Here is a 23,730-nt window from a genome sequence, read left to right on the forward strand (position 1 = left end):
CGAACGAACAAACAACTTGTGACAGGACCAAATATATCAAACAACCCAAATGTCTTTAAAAAATAAATAAACTCTTCAGTCTAGTAAAACGAGATTTTTTGCAGAAAAGTATTTTATTTTGTGGGGTAGTTTTCACAAAATCAGAGCTAGAATGGCCCTTAGAGAACATCTAATCTGCTCATTCTCAACTCTGGCTACACAGGAACATCACGTGAGACACTAAAAAATATCATAAGCCCCACCCCACACTTGGGATGGGGTCCAGGCACCTGTATTTTTAAAGCTCCCCATTATTAAGTCCCTTACCATAAGAGTGGTTCTAAGTCCCCTATTAAAGATGAAGGAATTGAGGCCTAGTCAAACTGCAATATCTTATTCAGGGTAAAAGAAGTGAGACCAGAATCCAAGTGGGAATAGCACTACTTTTTTTTTTAACATAATACAGAAAAAGTATTTCAAGAACTACAAAGCTTCATTTTAACTTTGAAACTGTTGGCCATTTTAAAAAACATGAAACTAGGCCAAAAAATCTATCAACATTTGAACTCTTCCTAGTGTATAGGCACTGTCATTGGTGAACAGACATAAAGGTTTTGCGGCACTTAGCAGGTTTTGCCTGAGAGATAAAAAAAAAAAATTAGGAGTATGGTTCCCATCTTTCCAGTTAACTGCCCTCCCTTAGCAATTAGTAACTCTTGTAGGTAGTTCCTTAATTGGTATTGTGAAGGGCTTACAGCGGATGCGCATAAAATGTTTGTTTTTGAACAAAAAGAGGTACATGTATAAAATTGATGGAACTGACTGGATATAAAATATGAATCTATAATATTTGCCATATTGCTCATCATGTTACATAGATAATACACATTTTAAACTATTTACTAAAATCAAATAGTTACATTTGGAAAATTACCTTTAATCGAATCATTTTCAGCTCTCATTATGTCAATGAGTGAACTCTCCAGTGAGTGCATGTCAAAAGTCCTGGGACGATCCTGTAAACACAAACAGCCACAAACCACTTTTAAGACAGCATTTAATTATAAAAGAGGATAATAAACTGTATTTGATGGGACACATCAAAAAGTGGCAATTTTCCTCCCTCTCTGTATAAGGCACATTATTACTACATTTTATTTTTAACACTTCCAAAACACCAAAACCACAAAAGTTAGGTACCCAGGGCTCAGCAAAGATTGATTTGATTTCTAATAATAATTTCAATAAAAGCATAACTTTCATGAACAAAGCAAAAACAAACTAATTTTCATATGATTAAGAATATTAAATAAATGTAAAAATAGAATTCATAATCTTTCTCTGTCACTTAAGATTGCAGTCATGTGGCAAAGCTTCCCAAACTTGCTCCAGCAGTAATCAGTACTGAGGTGGCATCTACATGTGCTATTCAGAATAGCTATATTTACTTATAAGCCAAGATCTGAAAATAATCATCAAATGTCTGTAAGACCACTAAGTGGTCTTACAAAGTATTCTTGTGCAAGTATGTGCAAAGTATGCTTGATTTTTCTGCCATTAAAGGAAAGACAGGGTGTGGAGAACACTGCTGGTCTAAACCCCGGCTTAACGAAATGCACTTCATGAGTGGGTGAGGAATCTGAAAATATACAACCACCCCAACTGCTGGGGCATTCTTCAGGACAAAAAGTACTAGAGATAACTAAAATTAAAGTTTAGCTTGACAGTGAAAAGTAGATGAAAAAGTTTTCAAGTTAAATACTGAAGGAGAAGAAGTAATACATGTTTCTGACCCACCTTAAGAATAAATAAACACATTAACACATATAAAGACCACAGCAACGGTATTAAAGAAAAGGAGGTTTCCAAAGCCCTCTTTATTACATTTTCTCTCTCATTACTTTTTTTTTTTTTGGCGGTACGCGGGCCTCTCACTGTTGTGGCCTCTCCCATTGCGGAGCACAGGCTCCGGACGTGCAGGCTCAGCGGCCATGGCTCACGGGCCCAGCCGCTCCGTGGCATGTGGGATCTTCCCGGACCGGGGCATGAACCCGTGTCCCCTGCATCGGCAGGCGGACTCTCAACCACTGCACCACCAGGAAGGCCCTCTCTCATTACTTTTTAACTCAAAGCTTTGGCTTTGTAAAAGGATTCGCCTCATTTTATCCCTTATTTTTTTTTCCACACTTGTTGGGATCTCACTTTTCCACCTTCCAGCTTCTCTAGAACTTTAAGGTTGATAGGGCAAAAGTAGTCCTTTTGATCATCCTGACATTTCTCCTTTGTCCTTCCATAACACTACTCACCCTGTACTATTATTATCCTTCCATAAAATAGGGACCACCCCTCCTGACCCCACCCACCACACAGATATCCAGTAATATTCACTGAATTGTTTTACGATACAAACTTTTTTTTTTTACTTCTGCAACCTGAGGGGTCCAAGGGCAGTTACACTGGGATATAATCCATATTTAAAGTAGAGAGCATTACAGGTTTTTTTCCCCGGGGTGCTGGGGGATGAAGATGGGAGGGGAGCAGATGCCTTAACATGCTCTTCGGCTCCAAACTGGTATGGCTCTTCCAGAATATCTTTCCCACTTTTCCTCCTGATCCTTTCCTCATTGTCCTCATCTTCTCAATACGGTCCATAGAGAGGCAGGAGGACGGGTGGCCAGAATGAGAATTTCTAAGGTTAGTGTTCATGACAAGGAAAAACTCTTCTGTTTTTATCCTTCCTCATCTCAAGCCATGAATTAAATCAAAACCTTATTGCACATTCTTTCGGAAGCCAGGTGGATTTGAGGCATAACTGGAGAAACAAGTTAAGACAAAATTCCGCTGTCTCTTTCTGCAGTAGTTGGATTTGTCCTCCCTCCAACAATCTATGCACCACACTCAAAATCAGGCCAGCCACTATCTCTTCTCCACAACAAAACCAGTCTTGGAGACACTAATGCTCAGTGTCTGTTCCCTTGCCTATGTTCTCTGTCAGTTTCCCAAGGGTAGGAAGTATGTCTTACATCAAAAGTTCCCAATGTTTGTAACTCCCAAAGGGTGATGGGTGTGCCAAGATATCATCTCCTCAACCCACAGGACTGCCCAGAGGGCCTGATGTGGCAGGAACTCCCTGGCAGATGATTTCTATTTCTATATTATCATTTTCTATGCGTGCCATGATGTGAAACAGGTTGAGAAGCCTTGTTCCACACATCTGTATCACTGTGCCTCACACAGGGCCTGGCAGCTTAGAAAGCCTGCGTATGTTTCCTCAACTGAGGAATGAATGAATTCCTTCAAGTAGTTTATTTTAAATGTTGGAAATATTTCTTTTCTCCTATTTCCTTATCTTGAGGTTTGTTTTTATACATCCCCTTTCCGGCTATAGAGTTGTAGGGGGTTTTCTGGGTCAAAATGTAATGGTGGTGGGGAGAGATGGAAGAGGAGACCTCAGCCTTTTTTTTTTTTTTAATGCAACTAAAGTAGTAAGCAACCTGTGAACTTCCAGAACTTGCATTTTGCCAATCACTGAATGACAAGAGCACGCAAGAGAATCAGTCAATAAAGAATATTATACAGTGTTTTTGTTTGTTTTATGACAGCTGTTTCCATCCAGTAAGTAAAGAAGCCTCCTTTTCACGTATAATTTAGCGAAGCCACTTCATACCGCCCCCCCAGCCTATTGCCTAGAATATAAAGATTTTTGCTAAAATAACCACTGACTTCTAATTGGTACCTTAAAACTAAAATCCTAAATGAATATTTAAATTTTCAGTAATGCTTTGTGGGATTAAAAAACAAACAAACAAAAAGCCCTCTATCCTTTTTACACTTATACTAGCTTTCCTTTCATTCGTCACGGTTTAATACAAGGATGATAAATAAATACCAATATACAAACTCTGATCAACTGGTACTGACTCTCAGATGCAATGTGTTGAGAAGAATTTCAGGCTCTGAATGGAATTAGAAGAAAACAGTGTCTCAACAGACACTTGTAAGTGCAAGATACAGACCCAATGGCACAAGCACCACATTTTTGCCAACCCTGGTCTAATATGTACTCCTCCCCACGATCCAACCTTATTCGCAATTACAATTATTATAAACTACTTTACGTTTGTATAACACTTTGTTTCTTATGATGCTATGGTAATTCAGAGTTTCAAGCCACATATTTTGTCAAGTAAACATTCTGTTCTCAGAGAGGGTCCAAAGTTTATCATTCTTGATTTCTCCCTCACTGACTTTTTTCTGTCTATTTTAAGTATCTAATTTTACAAAAAGGACCAAAATGTAAATGTCTGTGTCATTAAGAAGTAGGTGGAGGGGTACAGACACAAATAAACCCAAGGAATAAGAACAGCACGAACAATGTTGGTTTTCCTGCCCAAGAACCAAAGTGACAAGTCAAGAGTGCTTTGATTGCTGTATTTCATCCTTTGATTTTTCCTTTCTGGCTTGCTAATTGAGCCAAATATCAAAACCACTTACTTGTTTTCTAGAATCCATTTCCCAGAAAGTAAACTAACTATAAAATAGAAACCTTGTTAAGTGACAGCTCTTCTTGATTGAACTTGAGCTGATGATCAAAATATGAACATCAGCCTAAATCAGTGGAACCGAGCATTAGGCACTAGGAAGCCTGCAGTGTCATGTGAGCTTGGCATTTTCATCCTCTAGACCCTTTTCCTGATCCGAAAAAGGAAAGAGTTTGATTAGATCTCTAATATTCCTTTCCCACAAACAAAATACACTTGTATTCTAGCTTTCCGATATCCTAAGATAGTCTGTGCTCTTTCAAGATTTGCAGTTTAAATTATGATGAGTATGGAAGGAATCAAAGATGTGAACAAGAATGACTGATCAAAGTTTATCACTTCTTGCCCACAAAAAGGTGGGGGGGGGTCAATGACTGATTAATAAGAAAATGAACTTTTATAGTCTTAAAAGGACAGTCACTGCGTTTTCATTATGCTAAACATAATGCAAAATAAGAAGCATTTTCCAAAAAACTTACTTAAAACAATTTATTGAAGGGGGATGTCCTGATTTCCAATAAAAGTCCAAAGACTCTATTGTAAAACAAAAAAACACTCATCTGCTTCAACCCACTGCTGCCAGTTTCTCTTGGCAGACTACAGAAATAAAAAGCAGAAAAGCAGAGCTACCCTTTACTGAGCATCTACTGAGTACCTGACATTATTCTAGGTACTTTTTAAATACTGTCTTAATTAATGTTCAAACCTCCTTTTAAGTTAGATTGTATTATTCTCTTTTTTTTTTTTTTTTTTTTTTTTTTTTGCGGTACGCGGGCCTCTCACTGTCGTGGCCTCTCCCATTGCAGAGCACAGGCTCCGGATGCACAGGCTCAGCGGCCATGCCTCAAGGGCCCAGCCGCTCCACGGCACGTGGGATCTTCCCAGACCGGGGCACGAACCCATGTCCCCTGCATTGGCAGGTGGACTCTCAACCACTGCGCCACCGGGGAAGCCCTATTATTCTCATTTTAATGACAAAAACTAAGACTAGAGAAAATCCACAGTTTACTGCACAGACAGGTTACTGCCTAGTTCAGCAGCTTAGTCAGGATGCAAGCCCAAGTTTCACTCCAAAGCAAATGGGCTGCCTTGGGTAAAGTAATGGTCATGGCAGTCAAAAGACCACATTAGTTAAGATATATATTAGAATAAATGAGATACTCTGTCTGCCATAAGGGTCCTAGGGGCAGGAATGTGCTGGCTAGTACCTGGCAAACAGTAGGCACTAAAATATTACTCAATAAATGAAAGAAAGAACAAAAATTATGTATAAGAGTAATATAGGATAATATCGGAGATACTAAAAACATAAGAAGAGATAAAGAAGCTTTATCTTCCTTCTTCCTGTTGAGATGACAGATAGATGTGGTCCACAAATTAAAGACCTAACACAAATGCATCTCTAGGTTAACTACGGCCAACCACAGGAGCAGAAGTGGTAGTAATAGCAATAATAATAGTACCAGCAGCTAACGTTTAACAAGCTCTAATGCTTTACATGCATATTCTCATTTATTCCTCACAAAAATCCTATAAGTTAAGTGTTAAGTTATTATTCCATTTCACAGATGAAAAAAGTGAAGTTTAGCATGATTAAGTAACTTTACCAACATCAGGTAATGGACAAGGCAGAATTTGAACCCAGGCCTTCTGACTCTAGAACATGTGAGCTTAATAATCATGAATGAAAATAAAAGACCATCAATTATTTTCAAGGCTCAGCAAAGCAAACTTGATTACAATGTGTAGACCTCTTTTTATTTTGTAAAAATTAGTTGTATTTAATATATTGAGTTGTAACTTGTTGGTTTCAGTTTCTGTCATCTCTACTTCACAGGACAATTTCTAAAGGAAAAACCACACAAGCCACTATGAAAATCAAAGTTGATAAAAATAACCTTCTGACAAAACAAATTAGTATTTCAAACAGCAGGACCTGTCCTTTTAATATACACCTGAATAATCCTGACTGCCACAGCAAAATAGGAAGACCTACGTAAGCAAAGAACTGATGACACGTCTTTTTATAACATCCCAGAGTAGCCACAAGAAGGACGTGAACCTGTTGGGTCTATTACAATCAGGATGAACAACCAGATTGCAATTATGCCACAAACCAAAATTATCATTTTTGTAGCTTTTAAAAAAAAAATCCAGATGGATAATGTAAGCCAGTGTTTCTCATACTTAAGAGTATATCAGAATCATCTGGAGGTCCTGTCAAAACAGACTACCGGGTCAACCCGCCAAGTTTCTCATTCAGTAGGTCTGGGTAGGGTCCAAGAATTCACATTTCTAACAAGTTTCTAAGTGAAGACAGGGACCACACTTTGAGAACCACTGAGTTAAGCAATTCCATTCCACAGGTTAACTTCATTAGATACTTGGGGGTGTGAGTTGTAGCTTACATCCTGTTGACAGCTGTGATGCAGTCCAGCTTAAATATTCTACATCAACCATTCTAAGGTTTCCTTATGAAGAGAAAGGGCTTTGCTCTCAAAACCCAAATCAAAGCCCTCTCTTCCAAGCTCTAAGATGCATAAATAGGAAAAAAGATTACAATTCAGTTCAGTTTCAACAGAACAACCACCTTGACCACTCCACTAATTGTTCCTGTCTTCTTATACTTGAGTTAGTATGTTTTAGCATTACTAGACCTGGTCTAAAACACAAAATGTACTTAATTGAACGTGCCCACATTATTAAGAACCAAAGCCAAAATTCAGCTACTCCCTTTACTCATTGCCCTCCTATAAAGACATACATTACTGTGAGCATCACTTCTCAGACTGCTAGGTATCTGTATCAGCTTATGGAAGTTTCTCTTTCCGGCTTAAACTTTCCCTGGTGAAGAAGGGAAAGGAAAATATTTTGGTTTGAAAGGCAAAGTCTATGCCAGTGTATAGCTGCCAAAATAAATAGGAAGTCTGAGATGCCAGCACAGCCCATAATTAATCAAAGGTAACTCTGGGAGTTTTAATCCAAAATTTGCCAAAATGTAAGTATTTTTCTTGGATTAAGTATTTAAGCCCACAGATACCAAAGGTTGGCGATATAGTCAGCTTTCAAGATTCCACTATCAGATGACCCTTCCATCCCTGTGCAGGCACAAGTCCCTTTTTCCCCATATCCCCCGAGAACGCTGACAGCCCACATGATATTGACAAGTTCTGTTACAGCTACCCACCCCCTCTGCCACTGGACTGCGAGCTCCACTCACCTCCACAGCCACAGACTGTAGCAACTGTGCAGCATCCAGTAAGTCCCTCATCATCGTTACCATCATCATTAAAGCGGCTAACATGTCCCTCCTGGCTCCGTGTTGTGTCTCAGATGAATGATGTATGATTTATGTACATTAGTTCCTCACAACCATCATGTAAAGTGGATACAATTATCACCCCCATTTTAGGCAAATGAGTTCTGAGAAGTTAACTACTTGCCCTCAAAGTCACAAAGTAAGTGGTGGAGTCTGACTTCAGAGCAGAAGCTCAGAAAAGTGGTCCATTTAAATGAGCTTTGTCATGACCTAGAAATTCCAGTCTATCAACACCTGCAAGGTATGAAATCCTTCACTGTATACAGGGTCTGAATGCAGAGAACAAGTGTCAGAGGTTAAAGTGAAAGAGGTAATTACCTGAAGTAGGAGAAACCACATTTAATAGCATCTCATATTTCTTAGCAGGATCCCTCTTCAGTCAGTGCTTTCTCATTAGGACCGCTTTATAATGAGGCAGAGTCTTCCAGATCTTGGGCTACCAAGTGCTTCCTAATAGAATAATAAACTATAACAAAATGAATCAATGTCTTTGGGGTATTACCCTGACTGGATCAATAGCTCCATTTTCTTCCACATGAACTGATGAATCTGATCTCTCCAGAAAGCCTTTGAGAAAATTTTCTTTTATCCCACCTTTACTAAATAAACCACATTCAGGTTCACCATTAGAAATCCTTAAAGTGGTAAATATTTCTTGTCACCACTTGACTGTATTAAAAACACAACTTGGCATTCTAGACTTGATTAGTCAGTTCCTAAATCAATAGACCCCTTCCTCTTGTTAACTATTTGCTCATTTTCACCTTGCCTGGCAGAGGGAAATAATTAAAATCTAGTCCAAGACCTGCGTGTAAATCACCACTTAGAAGACAACTGATCTTGACACTGCATTGTCTCTGAACCTTGATTTCATCATGGAAATAAGGATCCCACCTCCCTTATAAAACTGGGGTGCGGAGAAATGAGACAAGGTCCGCACCACACCTGCCAGCTAGGAGATCCTCTCAATAAACATTCCCTCTGCCCCTTCTCTCTCTGGTGAAATGGCAAAAGAGCCCGAAACTAACATATTAAATTAGGTATTGTTTGTATCTGAATAATTCAGCTGTTCTGTGCTATTTCCTATAGCTCATTTTCATAGAGAAACAAAAAAGGGGAAAAAAAGATATTTCCTACCTAATAAGCTATTCGGGGCAAGAGGTCATTAGTTCAGGAAAGTGGGAAGAGCTACTAAAACTAGGCCCTAAGGAATGAAGTCATTTAGACCCTCTGGCCATTCCTCTATCTTTGGCTGCTTACTGGCAGTCAGCAGTCCTCTGCTATACATCTGCTGGGCCTGATCAGGGTCCGGAGTCAGCAGAGAGAACGGTCACCCAAATACACAATCTTTATTCTTAAACTGAGGCTTGTATCCTATAACCCATAACATCCATAATGTCTCTTCTCTTTCATGAGCCTTGACAGCAACGTCAAAAGGCAGCCTGTGCCCAGTGTCGGCCTCTGGGCCCTCACAGCTCCCCCCGCCACATCCTTAGCTCTCCAGTCTCCGGAGCAGAAGGCACTTCTCAACACGCAGGCACAGAGCAAGAGGTCACCAGACTGTACAGTTCACGAGGACGAGCATGTCTGCCTTGGTCATGTACTCCTAGCACACAGTCCATTGAAAGCATCAAACATTTGTGGGTTGAAAAACAGCAAGAGATGAAAAAAAATGTGATGCAGTCCAAAGGCCTGCAAAAGACCCCAAACCTTTAAATTTCCCTTTGGAAAAACAAAAACACATTAACAAACAAAAACACAACCAAAACGCTCTCAGTCCTGTCCTGTTCTCTCTCCTTTTGGAGATCCTTCCCCCAAGTCCACAGAAGCCTGAACCCAGAAGAAGGCTGAAATGAAGAGAGGAAAACTGAACAATCTCCTCCCAAATCTGTGGTCATCAGCTGATGTTTTGGTGTCTTGTTGGATCTCTTTTTTTTTTTTTTTTTTGACGGCCATGTGACCACCAGCACCCTTCTTGACCTAGAAGGGAGATGCGGCCAATAGAGGTTTCTTTAGAGATTAGCATCAGGTTGAGCGGTGAAACAGGCTGAGCAGGTACAACAGAAATGTGGGCCTTGCTTCAATTTCTCACTATCTTTCTTTAAAAAAAAACTAGAAGATATTTTTGTATGTTTTTAAGGGGGGAAAAAAGACTATCTTTTAGAGACACATACTAAACCATTTACAGATGAAATGATACAATACCTGGGAAATGCTTCAAAATAACATGAAAGCAGGAAGAGACAGTTAGGAAGATGGATGAAAGAGGACTGTCCAGGAGCTGATCATTGTTGGAAGCCAGGTGACATGTATGTACATGGGAATTTGCTATATACTACTCTATTATTGAATATGTTTAAACTTTTCCATAATAAGGAATGAAAAAGACTTGGGGGGAAAAACTTTATCCAAAGAGGAAACAAACAAACAAAAAAACCAGTTGGTCACTAAATTTTCCAGCAATGTTCAAGAAAATGGGAGCATCATCTGGGCTGACTCCCACTATTAAGTATTGAGTTTATTAAACAAAATTATAGTTCAGATTATAAAATTCTTCTTTAGAGTTAAACTCAAATTACCATACACCAGTTACACAATGGTTTTCACCTTTTAAGAATCTGTGTTATTTGCAAAATTTTGAATTAATATTTCTATTTGATGACTTTCTTATACCAAGAGAATCTTTTGGAAGCCAAATATTAGGCATATTTCATTTTACTTCAAAAACACTGGACAAAAGAAATGTGAAAATGAAGGATCAGGAAAGTTGAGGAGCTTGCCTTAGGTCACACAGCTAGTAAGTGGCAGAGCCATCGTTGAAACTCAGATCAACTCAGATCTGACTTCCATATGATAATTAGGAGGTTTTTCTGAGTAGCAACTGTTCTTACATTGTTTGGTTCTTTTTAAGGTTCTTAGAGACAGTAAGGCTACAGCAGTTATTTTACTGACTAGCACCAGATGCATTCCTCAAAAACACCTGGGAAAACTATTATTAAAAGTATGTTGCATAACATTTAAATATAAATATGGCTTTAAAGTGTATAATACTGAGGAATTAACTATAACTTATTTTAGAGCTAAAAGAAAGCAATGACTGGGATATATCTGGTAAATATGCAGCAAATAGAAATTGCCCAATCTAAATACTCTACAATATGAAAAGTACTTCTTCAGCTTAAGACTTTAAACTTTAAAAATTCAGTTTGCAAACATGAGGGAGGACCTGTAAGTGACTGATGGAGTTTTTTTCCTTGACATGTAATGAGACCTAAATTCTGTGACCCACAGGCTAAAGTTTGCCTTTTGTAGTACCATTTTGTCACAGAACTTAAAAAAGCACATGTTGTGTACAGGTGTATATTTATAAATGTGACCATTAATAAAATATTTGGAACTGTCATTTACACACTGTTTCTGTTATACCTAAAGTTGAACCTGTTAGTTTGCCTTTAAGTTTAAACAGCTCATGGATTAAAATGAAATATAACTATTGGGCTAGTTGCTAATTTGTTTACAATGATAAAAAATGCATGTTCAGTATCATTCAAAGATTAGCACAGGTCAGAAATACATTATGAATCAAATCAAAACAATTTTTATGAGATATCTACCTATGCCTAGTCCATAACATAGCAGGTACTCAATAAATATATGCTAAATAAATTAATTAAAATATAAAAAACAGAACTTAATTCCAGGATAAAAGCTAAAATATATTCAATTCAAATCTATGGCACCTTTTCCTGTCTTTTAATGAACAAAATCATAAATTCTTCATTAAAGTACAGTCTCCTTCTAAGTGTCCATCGACAGATAAAGGGATAAAGAAGATGTGGCACATATATACAATGGAATATTACTCAGCCATAAAAAGAAATGAAATTGAGTTATTTGTAGTGAGGTGGATGGACCTAGAGTCTGTCATACAGAGTGAAGTAAGTCAGAAAGAGAAAAACAAATACCGTATGCTAACACATATATGGAACCTAAAAAAAAAAAAAAAAAAAAAATGGTTCTGAAGAACCTAAGGGCAGGACAGGAATAAAGACGCAGACGTAGAGAATGGACTTGAGGACACAGGGAGGGGGAAGGGTAAGCTGGGACGAAGTGAGACATATATACTTATATATACTGCCAAATGTAAAACAGATAGCTAGAGGGAAGCAGCCGCATACCACAGGGAGATCAGCTTGGTGCTCTGTGACCACCTAGAGGAGTGGGATAGGGAGGGTGGGAGGGAGACGCAAGAGAGAGGAGATATGGGGATATATGTATATGTATAGCTGATTCACTTTGTTATAAAGTTGAAACTAACACACCATTGTAAAGCAATTATACTCCAATAAAGATGTTAAAAAAAAAGTACAGTCTCCTTTAATGTATACAAAAACAATCAAATGTTCTAAATTTCTTAAAAATAGGCAAAATCTTTCAAACTACTGAAAGATGCAGGCTGCCAATGCTAATAAATGTTTAGGTATATAAACAATTATTAAAACTTCTCTTCAAGAAAACTGATAATTCTGCTAAATGTTTTATCTGTCCTGGGTTGCATCTAGCTTATTTAAAAGTAGTACTCTGAGAAGTGGAGCATATATGATAAGATAAGCAAAACTAAGGACTGCTCAAAATCTTTCATAGATACCCAAGCTTTTTGTAGTTATTTTAATTTCCTGATTTTACTCAATATTAGAGATTTTAATTTTATTTTAAACAAAAAAATGTAAGCTACCTAATACGGCCACATATTTAAAGTACCTTAGAATAACCCTTCACTGCCAGGTCTGTGTTCTCAAATTTAAGTGACTTGCTCAAGGTCACACAGCTAACTAGATTTCAGATCAAACATAAGTCTGTTTGGATCCAGGACCTGTGCTTCAGTCTACTATATTTTTGGCCTCACACAATAGCCTTTCTCAGTAATTATCCAAGTGTTAGCTTCAGAAATTGATTAAAAATAGAATCTATATAGATCTTTTATCTTTCTATTGAGAATTTTCTGAAAACCTGAAAGTGTAACTCCTTCTGTTCCAATATTATACAATATGATGAGAATCTACACTAACTTTGAAGTAAAAAATTCTACACTGCTATAAATTTATCATGGTAAAAATATACTTTAATTTCCTCAAGAACAATTTTGTTTGAACAATTAAATACAAAATGACTTTTGTCAGGAAAAATTTAAATGAATGCTCATGTTACAAGCTCCCTGCCTTAAATAGAAATATATTATCTCATCTGTGATGGGACCAAAAACTGAGGTAAAATATAGTGCTGAAAAAATGTGATAATGGAACCTCAAGCTTATTTTCCTTAATAGAAAGAGCAAAAAAGTCGTAAGGAAAATAGATTTAGACTGTAAAATTCAAAATAGGCATATGTTAACTTTAAGACTACTTTTCCATTTCTTTCTCGTGAACACCAACAAAAATTATTCTCAAAAGCATAAACTCATGAACTAAATAACATCTTTCTAGTTGCAACTAGCAACAAGCACATTCACTAGGCTTGCAATAACCAGGTTTTTCCTGAAAGATGTTGGAACAGTGTGTTGATCATATTCCATGGCTTCCCTGAAGACACATCAAAAAATAATCAAAAAACTACCCTGCCCAAGTTTCAATTCCATCAGAAAAGCAATTAAACCTAGTTAAAAGGCTTTCTACAAAAAGGTGTAAAATGGTATCTGGTAGCCTTTTCCCAAACTTTTCCAATATTTCAATTCTGCTGGAACCAGAACCATCCAACCCATACTTTACAGTTAAAAAAAATTACTTTCCCATCTTCTAATATAGATAAATACAAAGTCAAAGAAAATGTTTCCTATATCCCTCCTGGGACTATATGAGAAAACAAAAAATGTAACAACGTTGCACTTTAGATAATTTTAATATTGATAATTCACCATGACTTTCAGACCTGAAGCGATGCAGTAACTTTTTGTTTTCAGATATAAGATGCCATATATAAGTTTGAGGATCAATAAACTGAAAACACAAGGAGAGTTATTAAAGTAACATAAATTATTTGCCTGGTTAAGACAACTTAACAAATCCATGGTGACCAAGTAAGAGCAAATGGGCTCCAAATCCTAAAATGTCTCCCTATCAATCAAGTTTTAGGATCATCTTTGTAACAGATTTTGTCTCCCCCCTTTCCTTTTTCTTTTCTCTTTTTTTTTTTTTCTTTTTGGTCTTCTTCTTGGTTCTTAGCTAATGGAGATGGGGGCATAACTGGGCTGAATATAAGAGAGTACTAGGATATAGAGCATACAATTCTCCTTTACATTCCTGTAAGGACAGAAGATCTAGGCACCCCTCCAAAGAACTGCTATATTCAAATTAATTACTGGCAGGTGCCCCAATATATTATTTGGTTTGGACATCAGGATTCCAGGATGTGTTTGGCAGGATGGGTAGGATTTTCCTCCCCTTAATGTAAGGGTCAAATCATGCCTTTAGTCACATAAACATGGCCCTTGTTTCTTCATTTTGAAATTAAGACAATAAAACTAAGCCTCATAGGGTTGAGAAATCCTATACACGAAGTGAGATAACATATATGAAAGCACGTAGCTCAGTACCTAGTATATAGTACGTACTAAAATCAAACAAAAAATATTGATTTGAATATTATTTGTTTAATATTTTAAAGTTGACAAATAAATATATTCTATTATTTTCCACTTTTCAAAACTTTATAATCAGCTTTTAATCATCAGGTATCAATGATTCACTGTAAAAATTTTTCTCTCATCTTACACGTTTCCGGGAGGCATTTACCTCCGCCCCCATCTGTAACATGTCTATGTGAAAAGACACTGTAGTATAATGGTTAAAAGCCAAATCTCATGTGTGAATAGTAATAATAACAATAATAATTTCTACTTCATAGGATTGTTGAATGAAGTAAATGAGTTAATGCATGTAAAACACTTAGACTATCAAAGGCATGTTAGCTATTATTAAATACATATTAGTTTAGTTGTATCTGAAAACTGGATTTCAGGCATGTTATCTGCATCCACATAATGAAAACTTTAAGCTAAGCAAAAATAACTTAGAAACAAATTTTAATACAAAGAAAATCCCAAAATATAATGCCTGTCATATCAGTTACTTAGAGGATTATTCACATATTTGGAATCTTTGCTCCTGCTCCATAAACATGGATAAAAGAGAAGGTTAAGATTGGCCCCCAAAATTAATTTAAAATGTCATCATGAATTTTAATTCACTGTATGTACCCAAACCTATATTAAACAAATGTAAAAACCATTCTGATTCATTTCAAATTAAAATAAACACTGCCCAGTATTAGTTACATTTCAGATAAATTATTTCCTTTTAATATAATAATTCCATGCTAGCCTTTGATTGAATACCAATATTATAATATAGCCATGTAAATTCTATCCTGTAATTTCTGTGGTAAATTTTAAGATCTCTCTATAACACCTAAGGAATTCTTTCTAAAAGCAACGGAAATTGAATTACTAATCTATAAAATGTCTTTCCTAAAATTAATAGTGTTTAAGGCAATAAATTTAAATAAGATAGCAGTGTTTAGAAAAAAGTATGGACTGTGATTGCAGCAGTTTAAATTTCACAGTAGCTTGCTTTAGAATCATAAGGAACTTAGGAATCACCTAGGTCACCACCACCCCCAATTTTATGAAGAAATTGAGGTCCCCAAATGCTATGACACTGATAGGGCCAAGACCACAACCTAGGTGTCTGGGCTCCCAGTCAAATAAATGTTTCTTCAAATCTTTTCATATCAGATTTAACCAAGTAATTCATATCAACTCAAAACAGTATTTTTTGCCAAAAAATTATTCAAAAGAATAATTCTCTAAAACACACACACACAGAACTGCATTCATTTAAGTAAGCACCACAGTACTCAGTTTACTAACTTCTTATACTTTCAAAACCCTATTAGGAATTTCTTGTCATAAAGATTCTTTTCAAATCACTTATTTTTATTGTGACTTACAACTCAACCCAATGCTTGCTCTCAGCTCCCCATCTCCCAACCTCTCACTTTCTCTCTCTTCACTCTCTCACACACAGAAATATACACACTCTCCTAAAAATGGTGGGGATGGTGAACAGAAAGCAACAACTTAGTTTCTAATCCTACCAAATTTCAGCCAGGTACATTGACTCATCCATTTTCCATTCTCAGCATAACAGACAACAATTCTAAGGGAAGAGTTAGTTTCTAACAGTATCTTTTAGTATCAATCTTAGTCTACTATTATTTCATACACCAGCTTTATCTCTAAGAAACCATCTGATTAAAAAAATTTCACATGTTAAACACATCCCATTAGCTCCATAAAAATATTAATAATGTGCATATACATATAGTTCATACATTTTCTGAAATTTTCATTTTTCCCAAAGCAAACCTTTATCAAAAGTCAGTAAACTGAGAATGGAAAACAAACTATGAGGTCACATAAATTCATTCTGTCACTTTGTAAGTAGCAAAATAGAAAAGTATTTTTAATTCTGAGCCAATCTTAACCCAGTTAAAATGTTGAGAATGCCGTCTTAGATTTTTTCAATTAGGAATATATAAATAATTCATAAAAGTTACCTTTGCATTAAATTTCCCTTAAATTTATGTTCAAAGGAATATCAAAACCAACTTTTTAAAAATAGACTTCATGGGATTGCCAATGTCTTCAACAGCCTTTCACCTGACCACTAAAGCATGATAATTGCTCTCTTCAGTCTGAGTAAAAACCCGTTCTAAAAACAAAAGCCAACAGCTTTTTTTATACCTGGGCAAAAAAATTATTAAAAAAAAAACTAGATTTCACCAAATATTTTAAGATACATCCTAATCATTATACCTGAATCCTTAGAGAAGGGATATTTAATTCCTTGGAATGACACAGGGTTCTCTTAGCAAACTTCCCCTCCCTCCGAGCAAATTATTAATTAAAACAGATAATTCTACTTGTGTTGACATCATATATGGAGACATTGCAATTATTTTGAAATCTGTCTGAGCCTTTGCCGAAAGATCTCTAAAATAACCCTCTAGATATAGCACATGTGTATGCCTACACATGTATGTAGCATTTTTTAATCCTTGCTTTTTAACCTAGAGTTTGTACTCTTATCAGCTGTGTGCTCTTGGGCAAGTTATTATATCTTGCAGATACTCAATTTTCTCATCTCTAAAATGGGGATAATAACAGAACTTATCTTGTGGGGTTTGTTCTGAGGACTGATTCAATGTTAGCTTAAAACCCATATAAATTTCCTAAACACATATAAATGATCATACCCCCAAAGTATACAAATTTAGTGGGGCATCTGATGTTCAGTTAACTATGAAATTCCCTTTATCCTATGTCTATCAACTAGACTGGCTGCTCATTAATTAAAAACATGAAACAATGTGACTCTTGCAGAATAAGGATACACTGGTGGCAAAAATGACAAGCGATCTTTGCCTGGGTCTATTTTTAGGAATGGTTTAATTATCTACACCCCCAGTGTTAACACTGGAAAATAAACAAATGGGTGAAAGGCATCATAAAAGACTCACTCTGAGATCAACAGTTTCATAGTATGCAAAAATAATTGGGGATGAAGAAAATATTTAGATCATTTCTCTAGCAGTCCTTACTGACACAAGGCAGGCCAGAATTTGCAAAAAGGTTTAACAGGAATTGCCGAATTGATGAATTCAAACTGTTCAGACCGCAGGGTTCAGAGAGGTTTCAGGTTTAAAATATAACCAGTGAGAAAACTATAATTCAATAGCTGGTTTTCAGTGAATCACTACCTTACAGTGGACAAAAATTAATTTGCGAGGTTATATAGTTATGCAAACGGGTAGAAAATGCTCATCAGTTTCCACAATGAAATATATTTATATCTACATTATTTATTCTCACTTAAATAAGTAGGGAAAAACCAACCACGATTCTCTTGTCAGGCTAGAAAGGTATTATAGTTAATAATCATGACATCACTAGCTACCTGGTATTCATAATTATGATAATTTATACGATCATCTAGGGGAAGATAACAATTAGAAATTTACCAAAAAAAAAAGCTGAATATTTTGTTCCAAATTATACTCCTCTCCTGCCAAAATCATGTCTGGTAATTAACTCATTTTCTAAGAAGAGCTCTGATATGAATACAGACAATTCAAACTCTCTTCGTTACATACATATTACACCCTGCCGTTTCCTTATTTCATCTTAATCTATTAATGGAACATAATCTTACCGGAAAAGGAAAAATGTTGTCAGCCCTGTTCAAGCTATCTTCCATCCAGGATTTAGGAGCAAAGGCAGAGCTGGGGCGAGCGTACTTCTGGAGCTGAATATGATTGCTTGCAAAATTTTTCTTCAAAGGCGAGATGGAGTTCAGGGGCGTTATTCCTCCATTCAGCCCTCTGCGGTGATCTCGGCCTTGGGAACCTCCCCAGCCACCATATCCACCACCTCCTGGGCTCCAGGAAGAAGACGGTGTAGGAGAGGGACTCTGGTAGCTGCTCCATGGAGAGGGGGGCTTGTTAAGATTATTCGCCAAATGAGGCAGCTGGTTAAAAGCAGCATTTCTATGTGTGAAAGGTGGGGGATGGGGACTGGCAGGAGACCTCCTTTGCTGCTGATGCTGGCTGTGATGATGCTGGAAATGAGGGTGATGGGGGTGGTGCTGTGAGAGAGGCCCGATCTGAGGAGAGAAACTGCCTCCAAAGCCAGGGCTGACATGATGGGGAAAATTTTGAAACAACAGAGCACCGTTATTAGCTGAAGCAGCCGGGACCCCTCCCTGGTGAAAGAAACTTGCATCTTCATTGATGATTGTAGAGGAAGAAGGCGCTATCGCTGCTGACCAGTTACTGAAACCAGTAAGAGACGACGCGCTAGATGTCAAGGGTTGGGTTGAAGTACCCAGCCCCGGGGCTTCTTGATAATCAAACCCTGTCAACACTGGTGATTCGATTCTTATTTTCTCCTTCCCGTTGCCATTTTCTGAAGAATTGTCCCCTTGATTTTCTTCAGATTTTGCCTTCTCAGTTTCAGGCAGTATTCCAGCTTCCTGACCTGGACTGGGGGAGAGCTGCTGCTTTTCTAAAGGGTCTTGCTGTTCCTGTTGCTGACTTTTTGCCTTTTCTGATCCCAAGATCTCATCCTGAATGTTATGGGTAGCCGGGGCAGGAAAGAGCCAAGCTGACCCGGCACTGCTGCCATTGGCAGCTGTGTTATTATTTATAAAAGCAGCGGGGCTGGGGGTGGCATTTTGGTGATGGTGTGGAGGCTGCAGATGTGGATGGAATCTGACTGGAAAAGCAGATTTATTCCCAGTATTGCTTTGCACTAGCACTCCAAACCCGTAATCCCCCATTTATTATTTTTAGGCTCAGAATCTTATGATAAAAAAAAACAACAACCTGATGTCTCACGCCTTTGTATCCTCTACCCCAAATTTAAGTTGTTTGTTTGAAATGTCTTATTTTTAGCTAGCTCAAAGATCGCAGCTTATCACCCTAAATAGTTCAGATTTGGAATTCTGGTCTCTGAAAGAAAAAAACTAAAAAAAAAAATGTCTTAAAACATTGACATGAATCCAACTTATTCTAGGAGGGAATAAAAACGAAGAGGGTAAAAATCAAGTCTTTGGTTAGTAAAATAGGCGCTTTCTTTTTCCAAAGGAAAACGTACATGAATGACAAAAACACAGCTTCTCAAGCATCTATGGATGTAGAAGAATAAGCATTGCGCGGAGTAAAAATATATATATATATAATTTAACAATCACATATGGTCTTCTTCAGCAGTTTAGATTCACTCACATAAAAATTAGAATAGGGCTAAGGGGAGAATACGTTCTTTTCTTGGCAGCTTGGTTAAAAAAAATCAGGAATAATTTAAGAACATTATATATTATATATTTATATATATAGATTATATTAGGTTATTTGGGGTGGGAGGCGAATTCCTGGTTGCGGGAGAGGAAATCAGCATTGACTAATGGAAAGATGATTGCAGGGAAGTTTCTGCTGTTCCTGGTCCTGTTTCTGATCTTTCACGGGGTGCAGTTTTGGCCTCTGGGGCTGTTCCTGAAGCTCTGGGTGCAGATCTTGCTGCGGTCGCTGTTCCTGGGGCTCCCCCCGGCCTCCTCTCCCCCATGAAATGGGTTGGAAACACCCGTTTCTCCCTCTTGGGGGTGTCGCGATCAGGACGGATTAGAGAGACTCGACGAGGACAAGCTGGCGGCCCCGGGGTGCGGGGACCAAGGGGTCGACCTGGAAGGTCCTGCGGTTTCGGCCTCTACCCCTCTCTGCGGCTCCGGGGTTTTTTTCCCTCATGGGACCCAGGGGCGGTTTGTTCAGTTCTCTCAGTTCGATTCTCCGCAGGGGGGAAAAAAGAGGAAAAAATAGGAAAACCCCACCAGCGTAGTTACTCTAAAAGAGAAGGGCCTTCCCCCCTTTGCTCGCTCTCTCTCTTTTTTCCCCCAGATTTTTTTAAAAACTGTAATTTAGAAGGCTTTTGTTTCTCCTCACGGTTGCTGGGCCGTCGTCGCCGCCGCCGTCGCTTTACCCCGGTCCCGCAGTCCCCGCTGTCGTAGTTGCGGACTCCGCCTGGCTCTTCTTCTCTCCTCCTTCCTCCTCTGCTGTCGCCGCTGCCGCCGCCGCCGCCGCTGCCACCGCCTCCCGGTGCCCGGGTTCAGCAGCCGCGGCTGAGTCCTTCTCCTTAGGACCGAGCCGAGTGAAATGACAACCAGCTGGAAAGACCGAGAGACACTTCCGGTTCGAAGAGGGAGGGGTGGGTTAGGGCAGACACCCCGCCCACCTGCCGAAAAGCCAATCAGCTGCTAGAATTCAGATTAGGCCACACCCCCTCGGCTCAGGCGCCCTCCCAGGAAGGTCGAAAAGTTATCTCGAGAGACGCCCCTTCCGTCTGCGCCTCGCCCAGTGAGGCCTGGCGCCTGGAACCCGCTCCCCCGACCCAGAGTGAGCGCAACTGGTCGCCATCTTTAGTGTGGGCAAAAGGTTCCTGCGCTGTTTATCTCGCCTAACCACGCTCTGCAGGAGGAGTATAGCGGGACGCGTGGAAGAGAACGGATTCCTCTAGCACTGCGGTAAAGAGTCCAGGTGTGGGAGATCGGTGGGGCAACCCCTGAAACCGCGGATGAACGGGAGGACTGCCCATAGTAAACGTGGTTCCCCAGGCATTTGACCGGAGCTCCTCCCCAGAGGGATCTGGAAGAGGAGGCGGGTTTTCCCGGCAGCTGTGCGGTGCCTGGAGTTGCGTATGTCCTTGTCCTGAATGTAGACCTCACGCGGGACTCTCCTTTCACCTTCCATTCCCCCACCCCCACTCCTCCTGCTTAGTTTAGGCTCCCGTCTGGTGCAGTCTCAGGCACAAAGATACAGCTGCTGTAAACGTTTGTGGCTGAGCCCTCATCCCCATCCGGCTCTAGTGCACCCTTCTCGCTTACTAGAGGGACATTTCCAAAACGAAAAGCTTGTTAGGGTCCTCACCTGCTCAGACCTCTCTGCGACTGCCCACTACCTCCTTGAAAAAGACCAAACTTTTTAGTCTGGTGTTCAAGGCTTTTCCACTCTGGGGGCAGTATATCTTAACACCTCGTCTCCCTCCAACCGCCCCACACCAAGGTGCTCCAAATACAATCTCAGCGCCTTTTAGCCTTCCCTTTCCTCACTTCTCCACCTGGTAAACTCCTATTTAGTTTTAGGAATCGGTTCAAAAGCTGCCAACTCTGTCTTCCGAGCTCCCTCTTACGAACATCCATGGCCCAGTGTACATCTCATGCTTCTTTATCACCCTCTATTGTAATGGTTGCTTATGTCTCCTGGACCTGTGGTCAACTGTGGGCTCTTTGAGGAGGGAATCTTGTAGATAGGAGTCATCAGTGAATGAATGCTGAAGAAATGAGTGAACAAACCAACTACAATGAAATCTTTCCTGAATGACAGTCCCTTTTCCAAATCTGAATAATTTCATTCCTTATGCCATTTGGTTTGGGACTCACATCTCTCAAACTTTAATCATTTAGGTTGTTCATTTGCTGCTCAAGGGCTCCATGTCTTGTTCATATTTGTGCGTTCTCACCACTACGACCACCATCAGGACCTAGATTAATGCCTTGCTCTCAGCACTCGCTCTAAAGATGTTGAATAAGTGAGTGTTTTCCTTTAGTAGAAAACGAGAAATGAAAAGAAATCAGAGGAGAGCCACGGGTGACTATGGCAAGAGTCGGGAATAAAAAAGGGAGAGATCAAAGACTTTTAAGAAGAATCTCATGAAAAAAGGTGGCTTCCATTTCATTTCCCTAGTCTTTCTTCAATGACCCCAACTTCTGCTGTTTAAGTTTGTCAATCCTCCCATACTTCCATGTAGAACACCTGTTTGGGACCTTAATCGGTGATTTTTTTGTCTTTTCGTTGTGCCATGAACATGAGTCTTGTCTCTGTAACTCTACTTTGAGTTCCTTAAGTGTTAGGGATTGGGTCTGATTCTGCTGTTTATTCCCCACAACTGGACATACCTTGAGACTTAGCTGGTTCAGTTAGGTGTCACTTCCTCCAAAATGAGTTCCCTGACTGCTCCTTTTTGTAGCATCTTACAGATTCCTCTCATTTACTCACTGCTGGTTGTCAGTGAGTTAGTTTTTTCAAGAGCAGAGCTTGTGTCTGATTTATCTGTGTGTCCCCAGTGGCCATCAGAGGGTCTGGCACAGAGCAGACTCAGGACATGTTTATCGAATGAATGAATGAATGAATCTTCAATGTCCAGTAGATGGTTGAGAGTCTTTTGGGGCTGCCAATTCTTAGTGACTAAACTGGCTGCCATATTTGAAGGAAAGAGGGCTATCTTTAGAACCAAACAGGTAATTTGAATTCCAGATCTGCTACGTCCTAGTTGTAGAGCTCTGGGCATCACCACTACAAGCCCCTGGTTCCTCATAGATAAAATGTGAATGATATTCCTCCCTGGCTAGGAGGTGGTAAATTACATGAGATACAAGTGAAGTGCTGGGCTCATAAGAGGTTTTCAAAAATGTCAGTTCCTTATTAACATATGAAGCGCAGAGAACCACTTCTCAAGTGCCTTTTGCCTAGAAGCTGCATGCATGAGTGAATCCAGGAACCTATGTTGGTTTGTAGAGGGAGGAGACACACCAGAGCCATAGTCAGGGTGCTGCTAGGTCAGCCTGATCTTTTAAGGCTAAATCAAGCATGGGCAGTAGGTTTGGGCTGGGCTGAAGCTAAAATGATCTCTGCAGACATCAGGTTCCTGGCTAGGGATTAGGAGCATGGGAGAAGGAAGCGGGAAGCAATTCTCTTGAGTCAGTTGCCTACTCAGAAACCCAGGATACCCAGCTCAGGGCTGCCCTCCTTGAAAACATTCTGGCCTCAGAAACTGTCCCAGGTAACCATGACAACAATTCAGCAGCTCTATTTAGGATTTCCAAAGAGATCAACAGTTGCAGATGAGTGCTGGCTTGAACACTTTGCTGGCAGAAGAGAGCACCTCCCATGAAACATGCTCACTGGTAAGCCTCCAGGTTGCAGAGAAAGCAAGCTCTCCCTGGACATTAAGGTGCTACCAGATTTTTTTTTTTTAATTAAAAAGATTTTTTTTAAAACCCTCCCTCCCTGTCCATTAAGGGCTGACACACCTTCAGAAAAGTTGTAGGCTAGTGAATGGACCCTGCTGGCTACAGCCCAGCCCCCTCTGGGGTTTGAGGTCAACCACACCCCAAAGTCGGAGCCTCCCAGGAAGCAGGGCCCTATTATTTCCTTCATCGGCCTCTCTTAAAGCTTGGCAGGCGATATAAATCTCACCTCATAATCACACAGAGTGAACTCTTCCCC

At 39.2% G+C, this 23,730-nt stretch overlaps 1 protein-coding gene across 2 annotated transcripts in view; it reads right to left on the reverse strand.

Moving 5' to 3' along the window:
* CPEB4 (cytoplasmic polyadenylation element binding protein 4) overlaps positions 1–20,577 on the reverse strand; it is a 64,112-nt gene extending 43,535 nt beyond the window's left edge. For both annotated transcript variants that reach the window (XM_082837166.1, XM_082837165.1), the window contains exons 1-2: positions 18,108–20,577; positions 914–995 (exon numbers count right to left, since the gene is read on the reverse strand). In XM_082837166.1, the coding sequence (XP_082693292.1) occupies positions 914–995; positions 18,108–19,232 (1,207 nt within the window). In that variant the 5' untranslated portion in view covers positions 19,233–20,577. The remainder of the gene's footprint in view (positions 1–913; positions 996–18,107) is intronic.
* Between the last annotated feature and the right edge of the window lie 3,153 nt (positions 20,578–23,730).

The sequence above is a fragment of the Leucopleurus acutus genome (assembly GCF_964270905.1).
Source record: "Leucopleurus acutus genome assembly, chromosome: 3".
Lineage (NCBI taxonomy): Eukaryota > Metazoa > Chordata > Mammalia > Artiodactyla > Delphinidae > Leucopleurus > Leucopleurus acutus.